Source organism: Mizuhopecten yessoensis, unplaced genomic scaffold (genome assembly GCF_002113885.1).
Source record: "Mizuhopecten yessoensis strain PY_sf001 unplaced genomic scaffold, ASM211388v2 scaffold523, whole genome shotgun sequence".
Classification (NCBI taxonomy): domain Eukaryota; kingdom Metazoa; phylum Mollusca; class Bivalvia; order Pectinida; family Pectinidae; genus Mizuhopecten; species Mizuhopecten yessoensis.
This window is the reverse complement of record NW_018403589.1, coordinates 75,373-86,142: the sequence shown is the minus strand read 5'-3', so window position 1 is coordinate 86,142 and position 10,770 is coordinate 75,373. Positions and strand designations below refer to the sequence as shown.

General features: G+C 37.0%; 2 protein-coding genes across 3 annotated transcripts in view; one reads left to right on the top strand and one right to left on the bottom strand.

Moving 5' to 3' along the window:
* Positions 1–598: 598 nt before the first annotated feature.
* Positions 599–9,429, bottom strand: LOC110450155. The gene is made up of 2 exons (XM_021497442.1): positions 9,352–9,429; positions 599–900 (listed from the first exon to the last, which is right to left on the bottom strand). Exons 1-2 carry the CDS (start codon positions 9,388–9,390, stop codon positions 601–603), a joined length of 339 nt encoding a protein of 112 aa, XP_021353117.1. The 5' UTR covers positions 9,391–9,429; the 3' UTR covers positions 599–600.
* Positions 8,278–10,770, top strand: part of LOC110450125 (lipoma-preferred partner homolog) — a 17,776-nt gene continuing 15,283 nt past the window's right edge. Inside the window, exon 1 of one of the 2 annotated variants that reach the window (XM_021497402.1) lies at positions 8,278–8,557. The gene's annotated coding sequence lies outside the window, so the exon portion shown is untranslated. Of the gene's footprint in view, positions 8,558–8,620; positions 8,964–10,770 lie in introns of those variants that run through there. The other variant, XM_021497411.1, reaches the window with a different exon arrangement.

Here is a 10,770-nt window from a genome sequence, read left to right as displayed (position 1 = left end):
CGGGAACCGTCGGCACTTTCCGTTAAAGAGTATTTTCTCGTTTATGGAAAGTGCCGACGGTTTCCGATTGGAATAGCCAAACCAGTGACTACTTAGGATCTCTGTCCCACTTCACTGTATTTAAACATTAAGATCGTCGATGAGAGGGTCAAACAAAGTAAACATTTTACAGTACCATATGGCAATGTTGCTCGCTAAGGACTCGTCATTTGTACAAAAAGTCAAAACAATTAATATATATATCTAATGTGTTCCGCTACGCTATGTACGTCAAAATGCGCGGTAAGGGGACAGGTGCCTATGAAGCATGTATAGTGTTCCAACCTTAGATACAACAGACAATTTATATTAGTTAGTATCTCCTGTTAATCGTGTCAGAAGAAGTAATGGTAATATAACTCGACCTCAAATGAAATTGACACATTTGAAGCACAAAAACATCAGTACATGGCTTTTTCATTTTTTATTATTTTTTTTTGCAAATTTATAATATCGATATAAAGCCGTTGGCAAATTTTCAATTATGTATAAGCAGCGCACGAACAAAGGAAGAAAAGGCAGTGACGTCAGTATTTAATTCAAAATTACCCTGATACTATTTTAGTCTAAACCACTTCCTCCGCCTAGTTTGCAGCAAGGATCCTCCATCAATCCCCACTGATGCAGGTTAACAGGAGATGGTAGCGTGTCATACACGGATCGTAGCAGGAATGATATCCGGAAGGGCTCCATCCTCCATATTTCATCCCACGTCATCTTCCTCTCTGGGAGATTCCATCTGGTCCACGCTCCCTGTTTGCTGAGTTCCACAGATTTCCCTCTCCTCCTTTCCTCCTCAATCCTTTTGATTTCTTTCTGTACTATTTGCCGTCTTTCTTGGGTGTTTGCATTTTCCCACTGCTGGAAATGAGAGAAGCCATTTAAACCACAAAATTGAGATCATCGTGGTTTTGTAAAACAGTTGTGGAGAATATGAGAGAATGCTTCTTGTAGAAGGAAAACATTACATAATTAAAAATAACAACAGGATGGAAAACATTGCTATCGATGAAAGCAATATAAATGTGTGTTATAGGACCATAATAATATTTGCTAAAATATTCAGTATCTATTTTTACATTTTGGTAGAATAGTTACGATTTATTAAGTTATTTCGAACAGTTCTTTGAACAGCAATAGAGATTGATGACGTTACAATAGCAAATGTTGTTAAAGTCTCACAACAACATTTGCCTTCTCAATGCATTGCAATGGAAGGACGCAGAGCAAATGTAAAAATGTTGTTATGTTTTGTCTTTTACATATTTCTATGAGCAAAAGCGGCGGTGAATAAAACATAATATTTGCAAAAAAAATAAATAATAATAATAATAAAGCTACACATTGCACACAGAAATATGAACCATACATAATCTGTACTTGTTCGATATAAGCACATTTCAAACCTCTACTTACAACTTCTCTATAGTTCCTTAAACATCTGTGACGTACTCGATTTACCACAAATAAAAGAATCATTACCAAGGTGTGAGTTTACTAGCAAGGTATAATTACTATAGCGCATATTATGTGTCCCATCTAAATGAATGGTCACAAGAATCGTATGTCAAAATCAATACCGACATTTAATTGTTCCTGTCCGTTCCTCAATTACATAGATCAGATATATTACTTTTTTAATTGCATTTTTAAAATGGGTAGGAGAATCGTTTTGTAACAGATGTTCGCCTTTCTTCATCGACTTTAACAATAAAGTAAATAAATAAGAGGTGTTCATTGTCTCTTGATCTTAAAGTTGAAATTATTTTAGCGGAAAAAATAATGACGGTCATGATAACTATATTAAGTATTTTTTCTTCCACTGACCGTTGAGTATTTGAAATGTTAAAATATGTATAGCTACTCAAAAATTCAGAAAATCGACCGTGAATTGTACAAGTAATTAGAATCTAGTTACATTAAGTGTACCACTTAATCTTTATTACCGATACAACTAGGTAAAATTCCGAAAGGTACTTTTTTCTAGTGTAATATTCTATCTTTCATTCCGAATATTTTCGTAATGCTATTATTTCCCAATGTATCACTGTAAAGGTTTACATGATTCCTGTTTTATCAGCCGAGCATGTTACTACAGGAGCGCTCGTTTCCCTGTCATCTTCGTAATTTAATTGTTCATGTTAGTTTACCTCAATAGCATGCAGTTCAAATTTAAATGTAGCATTCATAACCAGAATAATTCAAATTTACAACAGTTTTTTAAAGATGCTTATTTCAGAAGCAAAGCTCCTATCTAAAATTGACATATTAATTATCCATTTAAACAATTTGTCGTAAAAAGAAAATCTGATATATTTCAGGATTCACATTGTAGTTTGTAGTGTGTTCACCGATAGTATCAGTGACAGACTCTTCCCGTCATGCATTATCAATGATCTGGACTAGCTCAGTAAACAGTAAGCTTAACGATGACCACACAATTAAAATACGTAAGTCTTAATTTCAGCGATAATCAAACTAAATCGTAACTGTTTCGTGCAAAAATGTTTATGACTAAAAAAAACAAAAAAATACCGGTTTATATTTTTACATTCCTGTTGAAGTACATCGGCTAAAACTGACTAAGCCTCCGATGATTGCATTGATCACGTGCCAATATGTGACGCATGAAAAGTGTGTAATCGATGGACCTTCAAAGAATGACGGTACACACAAAGGAATACATTAATGCGGGTATCTTTACAAAAAGGCAAAATATTCTAAACCTGACCAAGATGACAACAGATACAGTCTACGAACAGTACAGGAATATTCTGTGAAATGTGAAATCGAACTCAGTTAAACGCAACGAGACTTTGGCTAAATATGAACAAAAGACCCTTGAAAAGAATGAAGTAAAGTAAGACTAACTGTTTTAAAAGGGTCCGGAAAATTAGCTTCATCGACGACAACGGCCATGTAAATCTAGGTCAAATTCATGTCATGTAATGTTCTCAAAGAGACGATCGAGGTAGTGACAAAGAACTGAAGCATAATCAAACCCGTCGATGCATGTATTATGGCTATTATAAGTAGACAAGTTAACTGTTTTGCCTATTTCCGGCGACAAAGCAAAAAGAAACTGTTTTATTACCTTAATCAGCAGTATGATTGTCGCTGTGAAAACTCAACGGTTACCAGTTAAACCCAATATAACCTACTTTATATGAACCACTATATGGTGATCTCTTTTTAAGTGTAACTATCGAATGGGGAGATAGATGGGTCAGAGCAGGTTTTGTGGTAACGACCAAACTTGTACAGTGGTTATTGATAGCTAACTGAGGAAGAGGAGGAGGTCGAGAGATATTGCGAAGACGTTTGTAAGAAGCAAGGGAAAAGCACTGGCCATGAGAGCTACAAAAACAAAGCTCAGCTTCATAATCTGGTGAGCGTACGAGGTTTCCAGTGTTGGCACTCACTTCCGGGGTTAAGGTGTGCATCCAAAGGAATACAGAGCTAGCATGTTGAATTGAGCTACATGATCACTGTTGTTTTGTGCCATTTGCTGTTTAGACTACGGCTGATTTCAGTGGTTAGAGGAGCACATTGATAAGTGAAATTAACTGGTGCACCACGGTAGGAACTTTTGTCTGCATCAGCGATTAGAGCATCCACTGAGTAGATTTTTTTCATCTGAGATTATTGTAAGTATTGTAGGACTCGGGGAATAACTAGACCCGCACCAGAACCAAGCGGCAATCATTATAGGATAATTTGAGCCCAACTAACTAATTTCTAAGACGTCTTCGGAGATTCGTTAAGACAAATTGGCGAATTGGGATAAACCACCATGCGTGCAAACAGCCGAAGATCTTTTCATTCTTAAACTGAAGGATTCTGTCAATTGAATTAGAACCATAGCTCTGTTCGATGTAGAGGGGTATAGTTTTTTTCCATTTCTAATGAATTTATAGGGAAATATGTTTTTCGCTGTCTTGACTAAGAGATACCATCGCTGACAGAAAATAAGAACTTGAGGAATAAGGTAAGACTGGGTTAGGTCATAATTGGATGGCATCTCCACAAGTCGGAAAGACTGGATTAAGCCAATATTGGATGTCATCACCACAAGGTGGAAAGATTTGGTTAAGCCAATATTGGATGTCATCACCACAAGATGGAAAGATTGGGTTAAGTCATTACTGGATGGCATCTCCACAAGATGGAAATATTGGGTTCAACAGTTATTGGATGTCATCACCACAAGATGGAAATATTTGGTAAAGCCATTATTGGATATCATCTCCATGAGGCGGAAAGATTGGGTTAAACAATTATTAGATAGCATCTCCATAAGACGGAAAGACTTGGTTTAACCATTATTGGGTGTCATCCGCATAAGGCGGACAGTTTGGGTGAAGCCATTTTTGGATGTCACCTCAGCAAGATGGAAAAATTGGGTTAGGTCATTACTGGATGGCATCTCCACAAGATAGTAAGATTGGGTTCAACAATTATTGGATGTCATCACCACAAGATGGAAATATTTGGTTAAACCATTATTGGATGTCATCTCCACAAGATGGAAATACTGGGTTAAGCCATTATTATATGTCATCACCACAAGATGGAAATATTGGGTTAAGTCATTATTGAATGTCACCACCACAAGATGGAAAGATTGGGTTAAGCCAGTATTTGTTGTCACCTCCACAAGATGGAAAGATTGGGTTCAGCCATTATTGGATATTATCACCACAAGATGGATATAGTGGGTTAAGCCATTATTAGATATCATCTCCATGAGGCGGAAACATTGGGTTAAACCATCATTAGATATCATCTCCATAAGACGGAAAGACTGGGTTTAACCATTATTGGGTGTCATCTGCATAAGGCGGACATTTTGGGTTAAGTTATTATTGGATTTCGACTCCACAATGCGGAAAGACTGTTTTAAGTCATTATTGGATGGCAGGCACCTCCACAAGATGGAAAGACTGGGTTAAGTCATTATTGGATGGCACCTCCACAAGATGGAAAGACTGAGTTAAGTCATTATTGGATGGCATCTCCACAAGATGGACAGACTGGGTTAAGTCATTATTGAATGTCACCTCCACAAGATGGAAAGATTGGGTTAAGCCAGTATTTGTTGTCACCTCCACAAGATGGAAATAGTGGGTTAAGCCATTATTGGATATTATCACCATGAGGCGGAAATATTTGGTTATGCCATTATTGGATGTCATCACCACAAGATGGAAAGACTGGGTTAAGTCATTATTGGATGTCATATCCACATGGCGGAAAGACTGGGTTAAGCCATTATTGGATGGCACCTCCGCAAGGCGGAAAGACTGGGTTAAGTCATTATTGGATGGCAGGCACCTCCACAAGGTGGAAAGACTGGGTTAAGTCATTATTGGATGTCATATCCACATGGCGGAAAGACTGGGTTAAGCCATTATTGGATGGCATCTCCACAAGAGGGAAAGATTGGGTTGAGTCATTATTGGATGTCGACTCCACAGGATGGAAAGACTGAATTAAGTCATTATTGGATGGCATCTCCACAAGATGGAAAGACTGAGTTAAGCCATTATTGGATGTCATATCCACAAGATTGAAAGACTGGGTTAAGCCATTATTGAATGTCACCTCCACGGGGTTGAAAGACTGGGTTAAGCGATTATTGGATGGCATCTCCATAAGATGGAAAGACTGGGTTAAGTCATTATTGGATGGCATCTCCACAAGATGGAAAGACTGGGTTGAGTCATTATTGGATTTCATCTCCACAAGATTGAAAGACTTGGTTAAGTCATTATTGGATGTCATTTCCACAAGATGAAAAGACTGAGTTAAGCCATTATTGGATGTCATTTCCACAAGATGGAAAGACTGGGTTACGCCATTATTTAATGTCACATCTACGGGGTTGAAAGAATGGGTTAAGCCATTATTGGATGGCATCTCCACAAGATGGAAAGACAGAGTTAAGTCATTATTGGATGTCATCACCACATGATGGAAAGATTTGGTTAGGCCATTATGGAATGTCATCTCCACAAGATGGAAAGATTTGGTTAAGCCATTATTGGATGTCATCACCACATGATGGAAAGATTTGGTTAGGCCATTATGGAATGTCATCTCCACAAGATGGAAAGATTTGGTTAAGCCATTATTGGATGTCATCACCACATGATGGAAAGATTTGGTTAAGCTATTATTGGATGTCATCTCCACAAGATGGTTAGAGTGGGTTAAGCCATTATTGGATGTCATCACCACAAGATGGAAAGACTGAGTTAAGCCATTTTTGGATGGCATCTCCACATGATGGAAAGACTTGGTTAAGCCATTATGGAATGTCATCTCCACAAGATGGAAAGATTTGGTTAAGTCATTATTGGATGGCATGGCATGAATTTTGATACCGGCGGCGGATCGCAAGGAGCGCAAGTGTCCATTGTCTTCACGTAGACACGTGGAGTAAACAATACACAAGTTGTGTTCAAATATAATTAAAAGTGTATATAGTGTGTAGCAAAATGAGTTACTGACTGACGCATAGCAAAATATTCACTTTTTTTCTGTTTGATGGTCTTAAATTCATTCGTGTGATTGAAATTTAACTGAATAAAATAAAAAAAAATACATAAAGCACAATTTGTAATAAAAGAAAATAGAATCCATATATTTTCATGCGTATTCTTTGAAAAATAGCAAAACTGATGACGGATTTGCCAATAAAAACGTTTTAAAAAACGTGTATCGGGTACAGTTAGAAGAGGCTATTGTTTTGTCATTAGCTATAATTTCGTTTAAATAAGCGGAAGGAAGCAAATGCATTTTGGCCATAAATTTGGAAACTTGTCAATCGTTTAAAAAAACAATCATATTTTATTTTATATCCTTTATTTATACTTGTATACAAAGTTGAGTCAACAACTCGTCTAACATTTTGTCAAGTGGTTATAAAATATACAATAATTTACAAAATGTACATTAAACAGAGAATCATAAGAATAAAACATGATGAAATGCAATTGTATAAAACATCCATTACGGTACTTAAGATAAGTCCATAAAAAAACTTCTTTGCTCTCCGTTTTAAAGCTTTAGGAGGGAAAAATATTCCATGTATATGATCCCTGGTGGGTAAAAGATTTCTTTAAGTGGTTAAGATAGTGCGTAGCCAATCGATGTGAAACTTTGTACATTAAAACTGACTGATTGTGCAATAAACGTTTTGAAAAAGGTAGCCAGTTTAACTTTTTATACATGTCACTAGATGGAGTATTGAAATCACAGTTCAAGATAGCCCTTGCTGCTCTTTTCTGGAGTTTATCAAGTTTGGTTGTATTTACCTGAGAGGTGTTTCCCCAGGTATTTGCACAATAGTTAAAATGTGGATTTACAAAACAGTTGTAATATGTTAAACAGGAACCCTGACTTAAGAACAATCTCAAACGTTTCATTTGAAAAATGTGAAAAGACAGCCTTTTGCATACATCGTTAACATGTGCATTCCAAGATAAACATTCATCGACAGTAACACCAAGGAGTTTTTCTGTTTTTACATTTTCAATTAAAGTGCCATTGATACCAACACTCAGGGTCCGATTTTGCCTGCTCTTACGTTGAGATGTACTAATTAACATAGTGTTTGTTTTTTCAGTAGAAATACACATTTTATTAGAACTACGTCATTTAGAAATAACATTTGCGTCAGCATTAAAATGTCATTTAGTACGTCAATGGATTTATCACTAGTCTCAAATGTGGTATCATCAGCAAACATGTGTGAACTACAGTGCTGCTTGTTTATAAGAGGTAAATTTCCAGTACATGCAGTGTATAGATGTTCAAGATATCAATTATCTTAAGTGTATTATTAAAAATTACTAAATATATAAGCGCAGAACAAGATTTTAGTTAAACATTCATATAAGATATCCATTTGATGTTATTATGTAAAGAGTTTCCTAGTCATCCTCGATACCTACGTATACCTAGAGAGTAAAAACATTGTAGGTATATGCCTATAGTTCTTCTTTTCTTTTCACTCCTTCTTTCAATTCGTATTCTATTTCTCTTCGTATTTCGTTGAATCATTTCTTATCTGGACGGTAGAATACATGTAGCTATGTGATGTTAACGTTTCTTGGCATAAGTTTCTTCCTTTTAATATATTCAAGAATGAACAGCTATATCAGTGGGCCTAGGGTCTACGGGAGATAACTCGTACTAAACGGGCACCTGCACACTGGGGGCGTACCAAATTCTTAAAATTCCTGAAGTGGGTATGTGTACAGATATAAATTGACATCCTTGATATGTTAAGCGCTTACGTATAACTCAATTGTTAACCAGCATTACAAGACAAGGCACTTCGCGAACATCCGCAGAGAAGATTGACCGGATCTGACGTCACACATCCTTGCGTGCCATAAAAGGAATTTGTTTGCATCGGGAAAGTGACAGTACACAGGCACAGTGACATTTACTGGTTTCCCGCTGGAGAACACCGACCCCCTGCCTGTCAGCACTCCTCCCTTGATACATTGTGAGTATTGACATGGACGATACACTGACAACAATGTGTGGATATTTATGTCAAAATCGGGAGTGAATCATTCAAACACACGATGGGTGAACGTGCACATGTCTGCATTGTGTTGATGGGGATGTAAATCCCGGAGGGTGGGGCGGTGACCCCGGTGGTGTGGATCGATTCGATTGTTTTTTTTATCGTATTGCAGTATATTATTATGTCTACAGATAATTTATATACATTGATAGTCAATTTATGTTGTCGTGCGAGTATTTGTTAAGCCCTAGGCATGTAAGCAGAGGATGGGTACATGTATTTATTATTTTGAGAGAAGGAGATATTCACGAGGAGGAAGGTGTAAACGGGTGAAGCCGGAGTGGAAGGTGTACAGACGGTGTACAGACATGTGATGGATAGGGTGGGTGCACGTGTAAGACTGACGGTTTAGGACATCTTGTGTGAAGATGTAAATTGATTATATCGCCAATTTGATTTTTGTAACTGGTTGCATTAATAAACACAGAACAACTAAATTTGTAAAAAAAAAAGATTACATATGTATACTATGGTCCAAACTTTGACATCAATCTTGTTTTTATAGAAATTTGTGAAGGTTTAATTTGAATCTGGGTAAATCATACACAAATTAGGATTGGCACTACAGATTTAGATTGTGTTTTTCTTGGGATTAAATCTTCCCAGTATCTGAAGTTTATGTAGCTGAGTTTATACAGTATGTTAACTCACTGACCTGACTTATATTGCCTTGTGTCCATAAACATTACAGAGAAGAAACAATCTCTTACCATGGACAGATATGTATCCACACTTTTTCTGATGTGCATTAATATCCGTGGCGAGGGGATCCCTCTGTCGAAACAGTTGTATTAACATCAAAGCTCAGTCAACAATGCATTGAGGCTACATAATCAACAATAACATATATGACAAGGCTGGGTAACAGAAAAAAGATTCATTCAACCCAGGCTCTGGGATGAATTGGGGGATCAAATATCAACCCTTTGGGAAATATTATGAAGTTGCCAAACACTTTTCAAATCTCATGTTGGCAATGGGAGATGTTCCCTCGGGTCAATGACATCCCCTGTCTCATATGTTGCACAGATCCCAACAGGTAAATAGTTAAATTGAAACCCATTTCAAATGAATTTGTCTCACCCTAGGGTTGCGATGAGGGAATTTCTCAGTCATAACAATTGAATGTCGTCACGTCAACAATGCATATATGATGATGTGTGAATCCAAGAATCTGATCCAAGAATTGTTCAACTCTTGGATGAGATGGAGGAGTCTCAACCCTTTCGGAAAGATTTTTAAGTTACCCAACACTTAAATCTCACGTTGGCTATTAGAGATCTTCTCCTTAGGTTTAAATCCCCTGTCTCTAGCACCGATCCCAACAGGGTACTGAGGAAATTCCCCAGTCATAACAATTGTAAGATATATCATATGTCGACAATGCATAAACAGCATGTCAACAATGCATGGATGGTGAAAAATCAACAGCATAATTTTATGACAAGGGAAGGAAAGTGAAAAAATAATTTACTCCGTTATGGTTGAGATGAGGGAATCTCCCAACCCTTGGAGAAAGATGTTTAAGTTGTCAAACACTTCGCAAGCCTCATACACTCCCTTCGATTGAGATCCAATCTATCTCATTTTCAACAGGTGAAAGACAACATGTTGCTAAATAGTGTCTAAAATACCTTAGAGTTGAGATAAAGGGATTCCCATATGATATTATGTCAAAAATGCATAGACGTCTCGTCAACAATGCATAAATTAAACGATGTGATCAGTATGGCCTGTAATGTCAGCATTGCATTTATGGAAAGGCCAACAAAGTAAGGGACAAGGTCAGTTATCCACCTTTTTGGGTGAGATGGTAGGTCAAATCCCTTGGGGCAAGCCTCATGTTTGGCAACTTCAGAATTTTACCTTTAAGGTTGCATTGAGGTCCTGAACCCATACCACCCAGGGAGTGAAAGTTTCTACTAGTCTCACATTAACTACTAGAGCTAAATGTAAATGAAGTTCACTGCTTCATTAAATTTTGTGGTAGACACCAGTCGTAGTAAACCTTGACAAATGTAAAATTATGTTATTGTTGATGGTTAATTGTGTGAGAACTACCTTGTATGTTGTATATTTTACAGAATGTGGTTGTAACAAAACATAGGACACTAAAACTGCCACTGAAC

Coding starts and splice junctions, on each gene's coding strand:
- LOC110450155 (XM_021497442.1), bottom strand. CDS start 9,390: ATGCACATCAGAAAAAGTGTGGATACATATCTGTCCATG. Junction 901..9,351: donor TGGATACATATCTGTCCATG/GTAAGAGATTGT, acceptor TCTCATTTCCAG/CAGTGGGAAAATGCAAACAC.